Source organism: Trichoderma asperellum, chromosome 2 (genome assembly GCF_020647865.1).
Source record: "Trichoderma asperellum chromosome 2, complete sequence".
In the NCBI taxonomy this organism is placed as follows: Eukaryota; Fungi; Ascomycota; class Sordariomycetes; order Hypocreales; family Hypocreaceae; genus Trichoderma; species Trichoderma asperellum.
Window position 1 is genome coordinate 3,867,686 of NC_089416.1, and position 19,716 is coordinate 3,887,401.

The following is a 19,716-nucleotide window of genomic DNA, read 5'->3' on the forward strand; positions in this document are numbered from 1 at the left end:
TCCACACGCGACAACCAGTTCCTCAAGATCTTTGTCATTGAGATTATTCGGAATATCCAAGATAGATGCCAGTTCTTCTAAGGAGATGGGCCAGTAAACAATAGCAACCAGGCCAAGAATCATTTCGCAAATATCAGGGTCTTCTGATTCGCGAATCTGATTCATCATCCTGTCGTAAAAGGGCCCAAGTTAAGGAGGGAATTCGGCAAAATTCTTCAACACGTGTCGCTTGCGCACTGCCAACTTCATTAATTCTCTACCTACTAAAGCCACCCACAAAAACGTCCCTCTCGCATTCTCAGCCAAATAGTCTCAAACTATTCATACTGTCCCTTCGTCTAGCCGTGTACGCTCCGCCAAGTGCATCGTTTTATAATCGATATAGAATTGAACGGCTTCAGAGACTGAATCTTCGTTTAGTTCAAGGGATAATCGGACCTTTTGTGAGATTGTGCTGAATTGCACCCCGACCTCTGTCCAGTTTCGACTTGACACAGTCCTAAATACATGTATACACGCCAATTCGTCATTACAATATACATGTACTCTTTTCACGGAGCTACATGTACTTACACCTGTGTGAAATATTCGCCCAGCCAAAATACTACACATCTAGTACCTACTAAACACTCGTTGCTAGCACTCTAATCTTCCTTCACCTAATCTAGCTTTATCTGCGAGCAAATGCATGGTCTAAAGCATCGCATGTACTCGGGGGACCTGCAGAGGGATTACCCACCCCGCGTGTTTCTGCAGCAGTCGACCCAATTCCTTAACGTGCTGGTGAATTCGGGCTCTACACAGGCTGTGGATTAATTAGCCTACCCTGGAACTGTCATCTGAACTATATATGTGTAGTTACATGAGAATTAAGAGATATTATACAATAAAAAAAGGCCAGTAATAGAAGTCGGTCTTATTTCTGGATAGTAATAGCTATTGTAATTAATATTTATAAGGATAATGGGTTGTATGGAACCCGGGAGTCTCCTTTTCTTCTATTGACCTTGCATACTTTAATTTGCTCATTTCCAAGTTTTAGCACGGTTTATTTTGTAAATGGTATCTAGGCTATAGATAGCTGTAGCCTTTATGGTGATTAAATCGGCCTCAGTCTAACACGTGATCCGCTACCCCAGGTGCTCAACGCCTGGTACATCTTCCGTAGTATAGTGGTCAGTATGCAAGCTTGTCACGCTTGAGACCCGGGTTCAATTCCCGGCGGGAGAGATCCGCCACACCTCTTCAGAGGTGGTTCCTTTTTTGCTGATTTTTTTATCCTTTTTTTTTTCTCTCCTCTTCTTGTCTTAGTAGATTTTAATTAAGTTAAGATATTTACTGTATGCAGCTCGTCGAAGTACTTGTTGGCAGTTTAATCCTGCCTGATGCAGAGGGTAGATTCTTAAGCTTTCTGTTGCATTATTTTAAACAAGAATTCCAGCCTATGACGTTAGTTATAAAAGTGGATCCAGACTGCTCTCGTAGCTCAGTTGGTTAGAGCTTCGTACTAATACTTCAGCTTTAGCTGAAATCTTGGTGATGCGGAGGCCGCAGGTTCAAGCCCTGCCGAGAGCAAGCATACTCTTTTTGTTGGGCGTAGCTTTCTTTACTTCTATTTTTTTTTTTTTTTTTGTTTTTCCCTCCCTTTTCTTTTTTTTACATAGTGGGACGAATCTAGGCTGATTATACATTTCTGGCAAGACAAGAAAGATATTCAATACTCCGTGTAAATAAAGTGCCTAGAAAAACGGAAGATGTGTTCCGGATGGTGCTGTTTGTTAACTTGCATGGCTAACCCTTAGTGTAATAGCCAGCTTCCTTCTGCATACGACCTGGCAAACTCCGATGCTAGGTCGATGAGATAAGACGAGATGGGCCTTATAGAAAATATTTTCACGGTGGATCAGCTTCATCTGTTTGCTACAGGGCAGAATTGCCTTGTCAATACCAGGGAACGAAGCAGGGCAGCGTCCCTCCCTCTGTTAGTGATGTCGGACTTGTTTGTGCCCCGCCTGCGTATTGGTAGCTTGTCCCATTCACGCAAGATTTCGCGTGCTGGCAGCGGCTGTTGGAAACGCGTAAAACAAACAGGGTGATTTGTTCCGACGATCTCATGAGCCGGTCATCGATCAAGCGCGAGTGACACGGAAGCGAGAGCGCAATTTTAAAAAACCAAGGCCGCCAACCTACTTCCTTGTCGGACGGGTACGGGAGAGACCCGCCTGGATTTTCAAGTAATTTAACCGTAACGCAAGACTCACACTAATAAACCTTTTGGCCGCCTCTCATAGGGTGGTGGAGTTGAAGGGCACTTTTACTTGCAGCTTATCGGAGGGCGTCTTTGCGTGTTGGTTGGATTTATTGAAATTTTAAAGGACATTTGCAAGACAGACAATACCACCCTGCCTGATTTAAATATAGAACACAGACTACATGCGCAGGCTGTGAGTACGATTGCCATTTTAATATGTATCGAAGCTCCGCAGAGCCGCCATTTACAAGTATGTATTATGGTGCAGCTCTGGATGACGAGCTACGTTCAATGCATTTTAGTGCTAGCATGGAGCTACTGTGGATGCCGCGATGCGATGCGCATGAACATGCCCTGTGCTTTAGGCCTCGGATTTGAAAGAGGACCGGGATTCTCATGTAGAATCTGACCACGGGGCAGTACGGAGTAGTCAAGAATGAGTGAGGATGCGCCAAAGTTTCTATTGGTTCGCTAAAGTGGCCTGATTTTACTTTTAAAGATGGAGAATGCCTCATCATGGAGAGTAAAAAAAAAAGAAAGAAAAGAGAAGCATGAAAGAAGGATGAAACGGGATAGATAGAAGAGTCTGGAAGATGTGTATTAGCAGGCATAATGCGTCGCAGCTTAGCAGGTACTTGAAGCGATGCAGCTGTTGGACTCTGGGTCGTTTACGAGCCACACGTTGACATGCAGCGCCACGTAGCTAACCGATCTGCCACTGGGCATGTCTGAAGAACGTATCGATTGGCTGCGCTGCAGATAGCATCAGCCATGCGAAGCCGCTTCGTTAGCAGATGCACGTATACGAGTAGCAACAAATATAGAACTCTATAGCGCATGCTAAGGTGCTTACTGCATTCCAGTGGCAAAAAGTTTTCTTCAGCACGGGTGCGTTTCATACATACATGATGCTGGTTACAGAACATTACGATGCTAGTGCCGCATCTGTACCGCCTGTGGTAAATAAACGAAATTTTTTGTGTAATCATACTGCTGCTGCTGTACTGTATTCCATACCAGTTGCTGGAAAAAGACATGAGACTAGCCAGGGTATACGAGCAAAAGTGATGTCGCAGCAACGAGTTTGTTCTGTTTGTCTCAGTCACCGTCAGCTTGCCTAAACAGGGAGGTTCCCTGTCAAAGGCAGCCCGGCCGCCAATCACGCGGCGCAGAGCTCCAGAGTGGGATCACCCGAGGTCCCACTCCGTCCACTCAGCGAGCCCGTTCCTGCTTTAGCTGCCAAGTTGGGCCCAGCAACGCCAGGACCTGGCCTAAAGGGCAGCCGCCAGGTGCGCTAGAGCTCGGTGCCAGCGCTAGACCAGTGCTAAGGCCCCGGGGGGCTTGACGGGGCTTTAGGGGAAGACAATGGTGGCTCGTTTAGCAGCGCCCAACCACTCGCAGCACAGGCTGTGATGAGCAGAGCCTTGGCGACCCAAAAGGTCCCTGTAGGCCCTCGCAGCGTTGCAGCTGTTTCTGCTGTTCAGGCCATGCCGTGTCACAGGTACTTGTTCACTGCGAGTCCCAGCAGCGTTGCTCCGCGGTACTGGCTACTCCGCAGCATCGGCTTGGTCCAAGCATCGTCAAGCGCCCCCAGACGCTGCAGCTGCGTCGAACGCCCCCATTTTTCCACCATTGGAGTCTCCCTTGCCTACGGCACGCCTAGAACTGCCCACGGCGTCCTCCTCTCCCACTCTCCTCCTCCACTGCAGCCAGAATAGCCCACCAGCAAGCGAGAAGGCCTCGTCTCTGATCAGATTGGAGTGTCTGATCAAGGCACAGACGGCAACGGGGTGACGCATTGGACACACTTTGTAGTCGAGCCACGACATCGCCCATATTACACCGCCGACGACAACCTTTGTCCCCCCTTGGGCCACGAGCACTTGACTTATCGAGCACTTGACCACATTGCTGTCGCAACCGCAGCGTCAGGCCAGCGCAAACACGTCGACAACCGATTTCGCTGCCTCGCGTATTCCTCCACGCTTCGATCCGACTGGGACGGACCCTAGCAGCAAAGGAAACGAACAAGACGCAGTACAAAGAAACGAACAGAGCAAGGGCCTGTGCCTCTTCTGCATCTCCGCCCTAATACGCACTCCTCGACCAGCTTCTGCAGCTGCTTTAGCGCCACCGGCAACCAAACACCGACTTGCTGCATCCTGACAGTCGACCTTCGTTCCCATCGCCATTCTCGTCAATTCTGCCGCCCCAATTGTGATTGCATCGCTGGATGCTGATCGCGTGCTGATCAAACTGCTAAGCATCCGCAGTCACAATGGGGTCCACGGCTTTTGGAAACTTCAATGTACGCCGTCGTCCAAACCGCATCTCATTTCGTCTCACTCCCCCGCGGTGCTGTGCAACTGGCGTGGCTGACTGATTGTGTAAACAGGACTTTTGCAAAGATTCGACTTTGCCAGTCTGCAATGTAAGTTTGTTGGAAGAAACAGGAGACGATGACAAGCATAAACGGCAAATGATCTTCGAAACTAACCACCCGCTCTTACTGCATATATAGCTTCTATCTCAAAAATTCCACAACCAAACCGGTCCATGGGGAGGATGTGAGCTCAGAGGGATTTCGCTGAGCGGCGGCCGTCACCTGGGCAACATTGGATCAATTATCCTGTGCGGCCTTGGTATTGTTATGGCGACCTTCTTGATCCTCAAGGCGGACAAGAAAAAGGCTGCCGTGGGCCGTCGGTATGTGCTCCCATACACACAGTTTTCGGATACCACAGCTAACACGATACCTCCTATAGCGAGATCCAGCTATTCCTCATCGGCTATATCCTTATTAGCATCTGCGAGATTTTCTCTGTTGGCGAGTTCCCTCTCAACGATACTGTGCGAATAGTATGTCTGCCTGCCTGTCTGCCGCTGGATTTGCCTCGCTCCGTTCTTTTAGTCGCCATGACACAGGTTCATCGTTTATTGACTTTCTCGTAATCTAGGCTTTTAGCGGCATTCACCTTGGGGCCATTATCGCAACTACTTGGATTCTTATGTTGAACGCTGTTGTTGGATACCAGTTGCTGGACGATGGAACCCCATTGTCTCTTGGCCTGCTGGCGATTTCCTCTGGCGCGCTCTTCATTGGCACTGGCTATATTGCTCTCGACACGGGCTTCAGCTGGACCGGATTTTGGGACAGCAGCTACCATCTCCCGAACCGAAACATTGCCCTCTACGTGCTATACCAGCTCATCCCGCTGATATTTCTCGTTGCATTCTATGTTCTTGAGACTATCCTTGTGCTACGAGTTCTAGGAGAGCTCCGCCCGATGATATATTTGTCCGGAGCAGCACTACTTTTCGCCATTGGCCAAATTTTCAACTACGTGATCAGCAAGTACATCTGCGATGGGAGTAGCGGCAAGGTGGATGGAGCCCTCTTTGAGACGTTTTTCACGCTTCTGGCCGTCGGCATGATTTTTGTCTTCTGGTCAAGCATCACCGAGGACGACTGGCCCATGCCTGCAACAGAATCGTACACATCCCCGGGCTATACTGCCAGTGCCGGATATGCTGGCCAGGCATATGCCGGCCAGTCCTACTCCCAGGGCTACTCATCTCAATCGTACAATACTCAGCCTTACAACTGAGATAATTTTGCAACATTTTGGGGTTCCTGAAACTCGGCGTTCATAGGCGGTAGCATTGATGGTTTCATTTTCTCTTTCTTTTTTTCTCTGCTTCTTTATCATATATACGCTTTTTTCCTCGACGAGTTTATGACGAGTCGAACGACGCGCTCACGCACCACATATAAAACTGCTAGGATATAGTAGTTGTGATGGATTTCTTTCTTTTTCCTTGCTTATTTTTGGTCTGAAGGGGAAGGTGGTAGGATGACCAGTTGCATTATGTTGGAGCTGAAGCTGCGGTTGGTGTGTCTTATCCTCATCCAGCGAGGTGTTTGAAGCTTCTTCGATAGCAATGTTTTGCGTATTGGTGCATCTTTGGTTCAGGGGCAACTTGTGTGTTGGAGAAGGTATGTGGGAAGAAAATACGTGTTTCTGGCTGTAGGTGGATGCATGCTATGGGGTTTTGAGCCAGATAGCTTGTATGGTGGTTTAGATAAGACTTTACAGTATACCCCAGGTGAAGTGAGTGATATTCACCTATAATAATAAGAGTTTTAGATTGAGATTGAAAATATTCCACGTTTCTTTGGATTGCAATATGAAACAGAGCTTAGCACTAATGATTTGGGATGTTGCTTTGATGTCAAGAATCATGACAGGTTTATGCTTTTCGCGTGTAGTGGGGAGCTATGTGATGCGCTAAACGAGGCTGAGATAATGATCTTGGCAGCCTTATCAATTATCACTGCTTCAACTCTCCAGCTACGCCACCACCCAATTCTTCCTACCAACTACACTCATTTGTTGCCCCCCCTTTCTTAGTTCAATTTCTCCTTTAATCACACAATCTAGACGCTTTTAGACTGCTGGCTCCATCCAATTCACAATGGCCGACTCCGATGGCGAGTACGTCGCCGACATGTCGGACGACGACATCATGGACCACACCGTGACCGACGGCGACCCGAGCGCAACGCGAACCAAGGGCCCAAAGTCGTTCAAGAAGAAGCGCGACCGCAACGAATCGAAGGCTTGGGAGCAGTCCAAGCGAACATGGGAGACGGACCTCCCCGAGGAAGACGATGGCATGCTCAACCTGGCGGGCTACGAGGCCGAGCGGCGCAGGCGGCTGCTGCGCGACACGACGCCCCTGCAGAGAGGCATCATACGGCACCTGGTGCTGGTGCTGGACATGTCGTTCGCCATGGCCGAGAAGGACCTGCTGCCCACGCGGCACAGGCTGACGCTGAGCTACGCGGCGGCGTTTGTGAGGGAGTACTTTGAGCAAAACCCGATTTCACAGCTGGCCATTGTGGGCATGAGGGATGGCGTGGCGGTTCGGATAAGCGATATGGGAGGCAATCCCGCCGAGCATCTGGAGCGGCTGCGAGATTTGGAGGGCCAGGATCCACAGGGCAATCCGAGCTTGCAGAATGCGTTGGAAATGTGTCGTGGAGCGTTGTTGTGAGTTGTTACTACACATGATCATGCTGTTTCTGGACGCGGAGAGCTAACCTGGGGATGGCATTCATTGGATGATAGTCATGCTCCCTCGCACGGAACACGAGAAGTGCTTATTATCTACGGCGCTCTACTATCGAGTGACCCGGGCGACATTCACGACACTATCAGCAACCTCATCGCCGAGCGAATACGAGTATCTGTTGTCGGACTGTCTGCTCAGGTTGCTATTTGCGCAGAGCTCTGCTCGAGAACGAACGCGGGCGACGAATCACAATACAATGTCGCCATGGACGAAACACACTACAAGGAGCTCTTCCTGGCGGCAACTACACCCCCTGTGAACCGAACAAAAGAGCAGAGCACATCTAGTCTCCTAATGATGGGCTTCCCGTCACGGACTCTTGCTCCCGGAGGGACCACAAGCTACTGTGCTTGTCACAGCAAGCCTTGTCGAGAGGGCTATCTCTGCACTCGATGCAGCGTCAAAGTCTGCAGACTACCTTCAGAGTGTCCCGCCTGTGGGCTGACGCTTATTCTATCTACACATCTTGCTCGGTCATATCACCATCTCTTCCCACTGCGAAATTGGGTCGAAGTGCCTTGGGCCGAAGCGACGCAGTCCACAGCTTGTTTCTCCTGCCAGAGTCCCTTTCTGGAGCCCCCGAAGCCTAACAAGGAAAAAGGAAAAGACGAAGCACCCGTCAAGGCGCCCGCCAAGGGCGTAAGTGAAAGCGGGAGGTATAAGTGCCAAGTGTGCGGGAACCACTTCTGCATTGACTGTGATGTCTTTGCTCATATGGTGATACATAACTGTCCCGGATGCCAGAGCCAGTCACAGGCTGTACCTGCTGGTGTTGATGGCGTTGCGGCAGCCGTGCCGGTGGAAGCAAATGGGAATGGGCATACGAACGGTAGTGGAGTCATGGTCATAGACGGATAGTTGAATAAGACTCTCTCGGGTGAGCAGGAGGAGGATCTAGGCTGGAAACAGCTTCAAAAAGTACTTTTGAGAATGGCTGTTGTTTGCGCGTGGTCTGGATATTACTACAGATATAACCTCTTTTCTCTTTCTTTATCTATAGCTACTTACAGCGCCTGGGTTTGAGCGAGCATGTATGGAGTACACGGTTGGTGCCCTATTATTACAAAAGGGGAGATACCTTTTTTTTTTCTTTTTTTTTTTTTTTCTCTCGGGCTATCTACAAAGGTTGGATGGTTTTTATAACAGTCGGATAAGGAAGAAGCAAAAGAAGAAGAAAAAAGGATCACGATATAAGAACAATTACAGTAGGAATAATTTTTTGAAATAAAATTTAATATTTTTTGATCCATTTCAGCATGATTCGTAATCGTAGCTACTATGCTCCCTAACTACTCATCCAAAAAAGCTCTCGAAAGCTCCTATTGCATTTATTCAAAAATGCCCCAAAGTTTTTGATCAAACTCCTAAACATGAATCACGCTAAAAAAAAATGAAAAAATCATTATATGCAAATTACAAGTTTCCTCGCTCGGCTTGCTCTCGCTCAATGGCCTCGAACAAGCTCTTGAAGTTACCAGCTCCAAAGCCCTCAAAGTTATCCCTCTGAATAATCTCAATAAAGACGGTAGGGCGGTCCATGAGGGGCTTGGTGAAGATTTGCAGTAGATAGCCGCCCTCATCGTAGTCGATGAGGATGCTGAGGCGCTGGATCGTGTCCAGGTCCTCCTTGAGCTGCCAGCTGCGCTTCTCCGTCTTGAGGCGCTGGCGCATGGTGTCATAGTACGTGGAGGGGACGTTGATGAAGTCGACGCCGCGTGCGCGCAGGGCCGAGACGGAGGCGATGATGTCCGACGTGAGGAGGGCGATGTGCTGGACGCCCGGGCCGGAGTTGAAGATGACATACTCCTCGATCTGGGACATCTTCTTGCCTGCAGCGGGCTCGTTGATGGGCATCTTGACAATGTTGTTGGGAGAGGCCATGACGATGGAGCTCAGGGCAGAGAACTCGGTGCAGATCTGGGAGTCGTCCACAGACCAGAAGCGGTGGAAGGAGAGGCACTGCTCGTAAAAGGCACAGGCAGAGACCATCTCGTTCCACGACTGGTTTCCGACGCAGTGGTCGATGCGGACAAGGGGCACGTTGGGCATCTCCATGGAGGAAGTGCGCTTGTTACCAGCGCGGAATCCGGGGAGGAAAGGCCCAGTGTAGCCTCGGCGGTTGATGAGTGTGTGTGTGGTATCGCCATATGTGCAGATGACGGCCGTGGTGACGGAGCCGTTGTCATCCTTGGTGGTGGTTGGGCCCTGGACGGCGATGGCGCCTTCGGCCACAGCCTTGTCATAGACGCCCGCGACGTTATCAACCTCAAAGGCAACGTCCTTGACGGCATCACCGTGCCTCTCAAGGTGAGCATGCATGGCCTTCAGGAGAGCCCTGTCCGAGTCGGAGATGGGCTCATCCGCAGGGAGGTGGGCCTCCGATCGAATAGGCGACGTGAAGACGAAGCGAACGCCATTGTTGGAGATGACATATGAGGCAAAGTACCGGCTGCCAGTCTCGAGTCCGCGGTAGGCGGTGGTCTCGAAGCCGAAGAGAGTGGTATAGTATGAGGCCGCCTGCTTGGCGTTGCCAACCCACCAGGTTATGTGATCATAGCCGGTGAAGTCGGCGGGCGGCTGGATCGCAAAGTTGTCGGGATTGGCACCGTTGGTTGCAGGCTGCTGCTGTGGGGAGTTGCTGATAGCAGACGGGGACATTGCCACTCAGAAGGTATATGGGGGTGGATTTCTGGGGAAACCGGGTTGTATATGTGCCTGTTAAAGCGAGATGTGGTGACCAAACTCGAGGTCTTGAAGGGTGGAAGATGGTGTATTGAGAATAGTGTCTAGATTCAGATTTGCTCAGTGGCTTGAAAGATTCGAATGGCATGTATATATATACATATGGCCCATGGTGGGCAGCACGGGCTTATGAATCTTGTAAAGCTCTTCCAGCGCATCTCCACCAGCAGTCACCTCTGCCATCGGATTCTAACGGCCCAAGTTGATTCAGAGTTTCGAGGCGGCTTATGCTGGGCCTTCAAACACTCGCTGCGTAACAGGGCAGTGTGTTCATCCCCCCCGGCCAGCTCGGAGCACAAATGCACGAGGCCTGTTAGACAGCAGCTATGGCAAAAACCCGCGCTCTCACTGGTCGTTGCCGTTGACGCCTCGTTTCTGCTGCGGGGCCTTGCCACGATCATCAATGCGACCTTGAATCTCCTTGCTGCGAACGGTCCCAAACGCCGTAGCGCCGGGAGTCAGAAGCCGTGCGGAATCAGGCCGCGCCGGCGGTGGAAACCGAGGAGAACCGACAATGGCCGCCCCGCCCTGAGCCCGGCTTTGCTTCCGCCCGCCACCACCTCAGACGGATGACAGCATGCGGGCGCGCGAGCAGAGTCGCAAGCCGATCGATCTTGGATGAGATAAGGACCAAAATATTCCGCTTACTGTCAAAGATCCGCTAGCTGCCGAAGCAAACGGTCTGCCCAGCGGCGAGTCACTTGACACGGCTACTGTAGGTAATGCTCCCCATTGTAGACCATCTGGGTTTCATATGAATTAGAGCCGCCACTTCGTTGTTTGTTCCTTTTTCCGTCCTTGTAACAACTTTTTTTCAAGCCACTTCAAATTTCCAGCTGTATAATCAATCCTACAAGAAAACTTGATATCCTCTTCTTCGAGATCCCAAGTGTCGACGTCAACTACCACAGCCAAAATGACAACAGTATCGTTAAGCCGGCACGACATCAATGTGCTCGAGAAGATCAAGGACCCCGAGTCCAATCCGGCCGCGGGCGTCGTCATCGACTCTGCGCTGCCTCGCGACCCCCAGATCATTGACCACAGCGTCTATGAGAGAGTGATGGAGAGGGAACGCACCATAATCCGCACACTCCAATCTATCGAGACGAAGCTCATTAGCTTCCAGAGCGAAGAGGACACGGACAAGGCCATCGAAAGCTACAAGACTTGCGTGTCAGATTTTGGCAGTCTTATTTCAGATTATCCTCTATACGCTAGCGCAAGAAATAACCGCGCCCAAATCATGCGGCGGCTGTATGGAGACGCCATGCTGCTGAACTATACATCAACCATGCCAATGCCGCTGATCCCTCAACCAGAACAAACTGAGAAGAGAAAGGCAGCCATGGAAACATTGGAAGACATGGACACTGCAATCCGTCTGCTCACACCACCATTGCCAACAACCCCCATGTCTGCGCAGGCAGCCCGGACGTTGTCCATGGCGCACACGCAAAGGGCAGCCATCTACCTAAGAACTGCCAAGCTCTTATCGGACCGCCAGCTGGATCTCGATGACAGCCGCCCAGAAGCCTCTTGGTCCCGCGTGGACTTTGAAGAAGCTGCTTCAAGAGATTTGGCACTCGGCGGCAGATATGGAAATCAGATTGCAAAGGCTCTGGCCGTCAGTGTCAACCCAACGGCAAAACTCTGCGGGCAAATGGTTCGAGAAGCGATGAAGAAGGAGTATGGCCCCGCATTTGAGATGTAAAGTGTTTTTCTTTTTTAACCCTCTAACGAGCCTGGTACATGGCATTTCCCTTTTTTGTATCTTCCAGAAGAAGACGAGTAGTTATGAGTTGGGTCATCACATGGTAGTGGTGACCCATAATTTGGCGTTTGTTTTATCTTAAGAGCATAGGATAGTGGCGTTCTGGGCCAAGGCCTTGACATTCAAGAAGAAGAAAAAGCTATTTCTTAGAGAGCCCAACGCGTCTAAGAAAACATTATTTAGCAAACATGGAGTATTTCAATGTGCATTTGCCAAGTCTCATACCGTAGTCCAGCCTCTATTGTCTCATTCGTCGTCTTGCCCTTGGCTTTTTCCTCACGGTTGATCCTGGTCCCAGCAGCCGACAATCCAATAAAGACCGCAAAGATAGGGTCAGCGACCCGAGAAATGATGTACGTCGGCGCAGGCATTATCGCAATGTCTACTTGATTCCTATCTGGCTCAAAGCTCTTATTCAAACTGCTGGTGAGGGCTACTACTAGGTAGCAAGTATATCGCTCTACTAAGGACATGGTGAATCAGCAAAAGTGAGCCGCGCGCACGGGCCCGCTTTAGATAAGCAAACGCAATCGCCACGTGACATAGCACCTGAGAGTCGCTTGCCCCAAATCGACAGCCCACAAACCCCAAATTTTGCACCAAATTCCCGATCACGGTTCTATTGACGACGAAATCCCTTACCCTTCCCAGCACATACCGACCACCCACAGGCAGGACAAAATGAAGTTCCTCAAGGTCGGCCGAGTCGCCATCATCACCCGAGGCCGATATGCCGGCAAGAAGGTACGAATTCAAAAACACGAACAATCCCAAACCGCCCAGCATCAATTCTCAAATTTGCACTCGACGTCGCATAATTTTCTTTTCTGCCCCAGGAGGAAACCATTCGGCGAGAAGGAGGAGGACATACACAGAAAGAGAAGGGCAAGATGAATTTTTGGACACGAGTGCTGTTGGAATTTTTCGCTCTGATTGCGGCTTCACGCTTTACAATGCCTACTACAAGAAAGTCAAAATGGACTGGAAGTGCTGACATTGTATCTTTTTCTCTCTCTTTTTTCCAGGTCGTCATCATCCAGCCCGTCGACAACGGCAACAAGCCTCACCCCTTCGGCCACGCCATCGTTGCCGGTATCGAGCGCTACCCCTCAAAGATCACCCGTCGCATGTCCAAGACCCGGCAGGAGAAGCGCAGCAAGGTCAAGCCCTTCATCAAGGTCATCAACTACAACCACCTGATGCCCACCCGATACACTCTTGAGCTCGAGGGCATCAAGGGCACCATCTCCGCAGACACCTTCAAGGAGGTCAGCCAGCGCGAGGACGCCAAGAAGACTGTCAAGAAGGTTCTGGAGGAGCGATACACCAGCGGCAAGAACCGATGGTTCTTCACCCCTCTGAGTATGTTTATTATCCCCGGATGCTACCCTCTGAAGAAAAAAATCGAGACAGATAAAGATATCAAGTCGCTAACTAATTTCTCTCCTATTAGGATTCTAAATTAAAAATCGTTTTCTCCATCACGGTTTGGGAGTTGGCGGGATGTAAAGAGCATCGATTGGTACTTTTAAGGAACCACGGTTTATGGGCTCAAATATGATGTTCATTATCAAATTATTCACATGTTTTCTTTAATACGTGAATGTTCTCGTTGCCAGTGACGTGGGACTCGAAAGCGACATTGATCTGAAAGGGAAACACGATTACACCACTCTCCCAGTGTTCCTAACCCGGCGCTGGTTCATGAATGGCACGAAAGAGGGGAAGAAAATAAAAACCGAAGCCTTGAGATAGACCGTTTGGCTTTTTGTAGCTACACCAATTGATTTTTTCTGCACCTCATTGCTAATAATTCCATTTGTGCCATGGGGGGAGAATAACAAAAAAAAAATTACAAACACTTGTGTTATATACACGATATGAGTCTCAAGTCTTTCTTTTTCATTTTTTTTTTAACAAAAACATATTAAAACGCTTTGTAGTGATTTCATCTCTACATTTCTATAAACTCGTGCTTCACGCCATCTAAAGTACATCTAATTAGACCTAGGCGCGATACAAACTTTGTTCGAGCAGCATCGACCTGGAGTGCTGCTTCGACGCTCTATAATTATACACCAATAAGAAAAAATAGCAGGTCTCAAACAACCAAGGATGACGCAAGCCCCTCTTTGTCTCCAAATTAGAGGGGCACCTTTTCTGGTTTGCCGGAATTTTTTGGTGAGAATGAAAGAACGCGTCGGAGCCTTAATCATGGCCCCGTCGCTCACAAGAAAAAGAAGATTGACCGTTAGATTGACTGTCCTTCCAACCAAACAACGCCGTTGACGCAATCGTACTTCGTTTTACAGTTTGGCTCTTAAACGAGCCATGGTTTCATTCATGACGTTTAAGCAGCTTCCTGAGCGGCAGCCGCGGCGGCAGCATTGCCCTTGAAGTGGTTGGTAACTTCAGAGGCCAGCTTATGGGGGTCATACTCGGGGGCATAAGTAGGAGCCAGGCCACCAAAGAGGCAGAAGATGAAGAAGACAGCCATCACGATGATGGACAGCTTGCGGAGGATAGGCTTGCGAGCACCAAACTCGGCCCACTGGCGGCCAGCCTCACCGGCATAGCCCTTGAGAGCCTCGAAGCCGAGCTTGTAGTAGACCATGCCACCGAGAGCGATGGAGTAGCCAAAGAACTGCAGAGCAGTCACCTGGGTGCCCCAGATCATCATGGAGGCGACAACAAGCATAATATCCTTGAGGACACCGCAAAGGGTGAGGACAACAGCGGAAGTCTTGCCAATCTGCATATATAAAGTTAGCCGACATGAAACTACAAGCGCGAAAGTGGATCGGGAAGAGGCAACTAACCAAGAAAACGACGGAGACGTTGAGCATGAAGGCGCAGAGACCGTTGAGGAAGAAGGTGAAGAAGCCGACATGGTAAACCTCAGCCATGGAGACCTTGGGGAACTCCCAGATCAGCGCAACCACACCGTTCATGACGGCGCAGATGGGGGCGAAGTAGTAGAGAGAAACCAGAGGGTCCATCTTGAAGTCGGCAGAGCTCAAGAGTCTCTGGACCATGGTAAGTCGGAGAGCCTCGAAGATGACACCGGCAATCTGGTAGATGACACCAATAACGACGAAGTGGATTTCGCCCATCGACGCAATGATGACACCGACGACAATAGCGGAGACGTTGAGGAACTGTTTCAGGTTTGGCGAAGACACACCCAGAGCCCAGCCGGAAATCAAGACGGCGACGGGGGTGGTGGCCTTGAGCATCTGAATGAAGGCAACGGAGAGGTAGAGATAGGTCAGGTTGCCGCAGATCAAACTCAAGCTGAAGAAGACACCAATGGGGACGACGGCTCGCAGGTAGACGCGACCGGTCATCTTGACAGTCTTTCGGCCATCGAGAAGAGTCGTCCAGCGGGCCAGAATCTGCGTAACGACGGTGGCAAAGGTAAGGTGGTAAGTCGTGAGGATAACGGGATAGCCTGGAGCCGAAAAGCGTCAGCGCACATTGTGTGAATTGGCGGGAGAAGAGCAGAGGGGGAGGCACATACGGAAGTTGAGCGTGTCCAGGAGCCACTTGTTGAACAGGATAACGGAAGAACTGAAGCCAATCCATGTGCTGCGCGGCGCATTAGCAAAACAAAGCCCACCATCTCCTCGTCGATCTGCTTTCTCTCCCAATGGCAAACTCACACAACATAGAAGACGGGATGCAAAGCAGCCTTGGCGGGTGCGGGCTTGTCAACCTGGGGGTTGACGGTGGGCAGGACAGGAGAGCTGTCGGCGCGAGTGATGTCGCCCGACACTCTGATCTTTTCTTCTCCACCAGACATGATGGCGGCGGCGCTGATGCAATTCGCAGGGAGAGTTGCAGGCGTGTAAAGGTTGAAGAAGGTGAAAGGCGGCAGCTGCTCGCACAGAGGTTTTGTCTCTGGATTTAGGGGAGACGCGCAGAGAGAACGAGCGGACGGACTGACAGGCGTCCTTTTTTTAGCAGGGCAGGGTACGAAGTACGTAGCCTCAAAAAAAGCCGACAAGGGGTGGGTTGAGAGCGTGAGGAAAAAAGAGTGTGAGGGGCGTCCCGTATGCAATAAAGCGAGGGTGCTGTTCGTATAACGAAAAAAATAAAACAGGGACTGCCCGGAAGAAGAAAAGTCTCGCGCAAGCAGCCAAGTGTGAGAATTAGGTTGCTGGGCGCTTGCGGGTTGCAGAGACGATTAGAGGAAAAGAAAGAAAAAGCAAAATACGAGTCGTACAAAAGGTGGTGGTGGTGGTGTGCTCGGAGAAGAGAAAAAAAAAGAGAGAGAAAAGAGAAGTCTCTCAAATGAGGGAAGGGGAGGTCAAATAGGAGTCTACGAGGCTAGAGAAGTGCCAGACGGAGACACAGCCCGGCGCATCGAGGCAATTAAAACCGCGTCTCTTCTCCTGGAAATTGGCCTCCAGTGTATTCCTGCGCGCGTACAATGCTGAGCAAGGCAGTAATATGCAACGAGCGCCAGAAGCTCTTCCCACAAGTACCGGTACAGGACGCGGGCCACATCCGCCGGTGCCACTCTGGTACAAGTACGGCAGTCTGCGCTGCGCAGCCGGCTGCTTCAGGGGGCTTTTGCAGGCCCTGGCTCGAGGCAGAGGGAGTGCTACAGGGGAGGGGGGGCCACTACTGCTAGCATCATTCAAGCCCCTGGCGAATCAATCCACCCACGTTTGATGGAGGCGGAGGCGCCAGAGATAAGGGAAAAAAGATCATCTCTGGAGTGCCGGGGGTGCCCATAAAGTGCAACCTACGTGTATCTGCATCGCCACAGCCCTAGCCGTGTACAAGTACAGAGCGTGCCGTACTGGACATGTACTCGCCGCATGAGAGGTAGATGTGAATTCAGCAGGCAAAACAGTGTAATTTTAGGCCACATGGGTCACAATAAGCTGCAACCATGGAATGGCAGGCAAATCTGCGTTGTTTAGTTAGTATGGACACTCAGTGTGAATAGAATTCAACAAAAGGGTGACCTGACTCAAATAGAAGGAGGCAAGAGAACCAAAAATAAAAAGAAGAAAAAAGGGCCGCTCCCCGTTTTTTTTCTCTGGCTTCGTCTTTTACACAGTGCTTCTGCAAATTGACAAACGTTACATGTAGTATTCTGCAAACAACAGCTCATTCACGCTGCCATGCCTCCTTGGGGGCCGCATCTCGTCGCCCTCCAGGGGGTCGCGGCCCGGACGGAAAATTAATCTCTGAAGCACAACCAATCTGTTTGTTAACAAGTCGTTCGTTTTGACTTCGTATCGGCCTCGTGCCAGTGGCGGGGTCGAGAGCTCGAAAGATGGCGGGGGAGCGAGACGCCAAGAGGCTTTCGTCGTCGTCTCTCACGATGCCTTGTGCACACTGCCGTTGAAGCGGTAGCCTCTTCTCCACGTTGGCAGCAGGAGAGCCTGGGGGCCACGATACGAGGTGCGCTAGGAGAAAGCTTGGCACTGAGCTTCTAGGGACGCGCGCGAGTCTGGCAGTTGCCAATACCACTTTGCTGGGTTAGGCTGCGATGCCGCATTTCAGCTTCAACGTTTTGGACGAGATTCCCGTTCCCTTGGTGGATTGTCTCGCCATCAGCTGCTCGCCGGTACGAGGCCAAACCTGACTTTCAGAGCTACGGGGGAACCAACCTGCTTGCACAGCACGACGACGGTTCCGCTTTCTCCCACTGTGTTCATGTGGGCCCAGTTGTTATTATCGCGAAAAGTCTGCATTTGTCGAATATGTACTAATCCAGCAGGTAGGTCCAGTTGATATGACGAGCCCGGCCATCACTGCTGAATACTGTCCAGGCGATGGGGCCCGTCAAGGCACGGAGGCGGTATATACGGGGTACGCGATATTACTCCTTATAAATGCTCGCTGCTAATGCACATGCGACATGGAACTTTCTGTAGCTGTAACCTTATGGATGACACGCGGGCGTCTCACCGATCTTCTACAGTCCAGTACAGTGTCTCGCAAAGGAGTCGCTCGAATATCCCTATCCCTAAAAATAAAAAATAAACTGCTGCTCCCCTTTCTTCAACAACCGTTCCCCTTCCTTTTGTCCAAGGCAAAGCCGGGGGTTTACTTCGTACACAATGCCCATTCTCCTCGAGATCATTGTCAATGTTGCATCACAACGACGGCCGGCGGGCCTTTGCTAAGACATGCATCCATCCACGCGATTAATGCTCAGCTCTTGTCGCAACATTGCACATGTTGTGGACTACTCCGTCAGTAAAACGGAGCACCTTTATGGAGCACTCTGCCTACTTGGTACGTGTACAGTGTCTCTTGCGCTAGGTGCACCCATCATTTGTCGCAGGAACAGAGATTTCGGGCATGTTACGGAGCACGGAGCGCAGCACGGAGCACCACGGCCGGCCGATCTTGATCTGCCGCTGTTTCAGGATTTAATACGGAGTACAGCCGCATACCAACAGTCGTGCAGCAACTGTGGGAGCTAGGCCGTTTGTAGCAGCGGGCCAGTTGATCGCGCCAGGAGAGCCTGGGTCCAATGACGTCGCGGCCCCAGAGAGGTGACGACGCAGCGCTTCTTTGCTCTGCTCACCCGCTGCAGTATGTATTGATTGGCCTGGGTCGAGGATCTGCACATTATCTATCTGATGGGAACTTTCATCGCTCACCGTCACGCTCTCCCTGAAGATCATTTCTTCGTTCTGTGCAAGTCGGTTTGCCTCTTTTGCGCGGATTCTACTGTAGAAAGTCCATGGCACGGATACATGCCCGACTGCTAGAAATTTGTAGATACTATCCGGGACATGTACCGAGAGACGGCCAGGGGAGCGGTAGCTAGCCTCGCCAGCATCACGCCAGGCCGGTTGATGCCGTATGACAAGCCTTTCCTTTTGTTGCGTCTCCTTTTTCAAAGGGATCGAATATGCAATGCCGCTGGTTTCACGGCTGTAGCTTGTGGTGAACAGAGGTGGGATCAACGCAAACGGCCATGGGAGCACCAGCTTCCGTCTTATCACCTTGATACGGAATCCGTCTTATCAGACCAGCCAAAAACGCCTGTGCTGTGCTCGGACAAGTACACGATGCATTAACCGATGAATTAGGCTTGTCTTTAAGCTGATGGAGCGAGCCGTGGTGGCATGCTCGAGCGTTACCAGCGTGCGACTGCGTGCGACTGCGTTTCGGCGGCTTCCTATCGACTGACGCCTTGACGAGAAATTGCGACAGCATGTTAGCGCCAAAGGCGTAATCTCGAGCGACAGCAGCGTGGCAGTAGTACTACCTACTGCTAGATAGTGCTCAGTAATACTGTTTATCCCATCCCATCCCATCCCATCCCATCCCATCCTATTCCATCTCATCTCATCTCATCTCGTCCCATCCCATCCCATTCCAAAAATAAGCTCAGCAAGTTTGGGAGTGATATTTTCAAGGCTGCGTGTGCCTGTATGTATCGTCGGCGTGGATCGAAAACCGTGCACCTACATGCGCCGGTGCCGCTTGGTCACACATCCGATTCTAGTAGGCCACTTATCAGCACCAAGCGTTGGGCTGTCTCGAAGATCTCAAGATCCCCCGTGCTCAGCATCTAATATCAAAAGCTTGTTCTGCCAGCCTTCTTGGCCTCGAAACAGCGGGCCGCCGCAGGCCCAGGAACGGCTGCTGTAGACGCTGGACCCGCCCGCTGCAGGCCCCCGCTAACGCCGCCACGGACGGGGCGCTACAGCGGCCTGACTTCCAACTGTGCGTCGCGCCGAGTACCGCTACCTCTGCCTCGAGTTGCAAACGGCTCTGCGCCAGCATGGCTCTGAGCGGTCCCCCAAACCACTGGAGGTGGGACTCTTCATTATCC

General features: G+C 50.9%; 7 protein-coding genes and 2 non-coding genes across 9 annotated transcripts; 6 read left to right on the forward strand and 3 right to left on the reverse strand.

Annotated features, from left to right (window-relative positions):
* The first annotated feature begins 1,158 nt into the window (after positions 1-1,158).
* TrAFT101_003589 lies at positions 1,159-1,230 on the forward strand. The gene has a single exon. It is a non-coding gene; the product is annotated as a tRNA-Asp (tRNA).
* Positions 1,231-1,475: 245 nt separating this feature from the next.
* TrAFT101_003590 lies at positions 1,476-1,575 on the forward strand. The gene has a single exon. It is a non-coding gene; the product is annotated as a tRNA-Ile (tRNA).
* A 2,391-nt stretch (positions 1,576-3,966) lies between these two features.
* On the forward strand, positions 3,967-6,423 carry TrAFT101_003591 (uncharacterized protein). Its single transcript, XM_024905817.2, has 5 exons — positions 3,967-4,559; positions 4,647-4,682; positions 4,773-4,957; positions 5,017-5,110; positions 5,209-6,423. Exons 1-5 carry the CDS (start codon positions 4,530-4,532, stop codon positions 5,857-5,859), a joined length of 996 nt encoding a protein of 331 aa, XP_024766652.1. The 5' UTR covers positions 3,967-4,529; the 3' UTR covers positions 5,860-6,423.
* Positions 6,424-6,595: 172 nt separating this feature from the next.
* TrAFT101_003592 (uncharacterized protein) lies at positions 6,596-8,597 on the forward strand. The gene is made up of 2 exons (XM_024902256.2): positions 6,596-7,305; positions 7,384-8,597. Exons 1-2 carry the CDS (start codon positions 6,728-6,730, stop codon positions 8,243-8,245), a joined length of 1,440 nt encoding a protein of 479 aa, XP_024766651.2. The 5' UTR covers positions 6,596-6,727; the 3' UTR covers positions 8,246-8,597.
* Positions 8,598-8,800: 203 nt separating this feature from the next.
* On the reverse strand, positions 8,801-10,045 carry TrAFT101_003593 (uncharacterized protein; the record flags this gene model as incomplete). Its single annotated transcript, XM_024905816.2, has 1 exon — positions 8,801-10,045. The coding sequence occupies one exon, from the start codon at positions 10,043-10,045 to the stop codon at positions 8,801-8,803; it is 1,245 nt and encodes a 414-aa protein (XP_024766650.1).
* Positions 10,046-10,770: 725 nt separating this feature from the next.
* Positions 10,771-12,111, forward strand: TrAFT101_003594 (uncharacterized protein). The gene has a single exon (XM_024903188.2). The coding sequence runs from the start codon at positions 11,046-11,048 to the stop codon at positions 11,841-11,843; it is 798 nt and encodes a 265-aa protein (XP_024766648.2). The 5' UTR covers positions 10,771-11,045; the 3' UTR covers positions 11,844-12,111.
* TrAFT101_003595 (uncharacterized protein) lies at positions 12,043-12,376 on the reverse strand (the record flags this gene model as incomplete). Its single annotated transcript, XM_024909308.2, has 2 exons — positions 12,043-12,067; positions 12,129-12,376. The coding sequence occupies 2 exons, from the start codon at positions 12,374-12,376 to the stop codon at positions 12,043-12,045; spliced, it is 273 nt and encodes a 90-aa protein (XP_024766647.2).
* A 146-nt stretch (positions 12,377-12,522) lies between these two features.
* Positions 12,523-13,739, forward strand: TrAFT101_003596 (60S ribosomal protein eL27). The gene is made up of 3 exons (XM_024907351.2): positions 12,523-12,647; positions 12,929-13,265; positions 13,357-13,739. The coding sequence occupies exons 1-3, from the start codon at positions 12,585-12,587 to the stop codon at positions 13,362-13,364; spliced, it is 408 nt and encodes a 135-aa protein (XP_024766646.1). The 5' UTR covers positions 12,523-12,584; the 3' UTR covers positions 13,365-13,739.
* Positions 13,734-16,236, reverse strand: TrAFT101_003597 (uncharacterized protein). The gene is made up of 4 exons (XM_024903186.2): positions 15,566-16,236; positions 15,424-15,491; positions 14,723-15,354; positions 13,734-14,655 (listed from the first exon to the last, which is right to left on the reverse strand). The coding sequence occupies exons 1-4, from the start codon at positions 15,703-15,705 to the stop codon at positions 14,254-14,256; spliced, it is 1,242 nt and encodes a 413-aa protein (XP_024766645.1). The 5' UTR covers positions 15,706-16,236; the 3' UTR covers positions 13,734-14,253.
* Between the last annotated feature and the right edge of the window lie 3,480 nt (positions 16,237-19,716).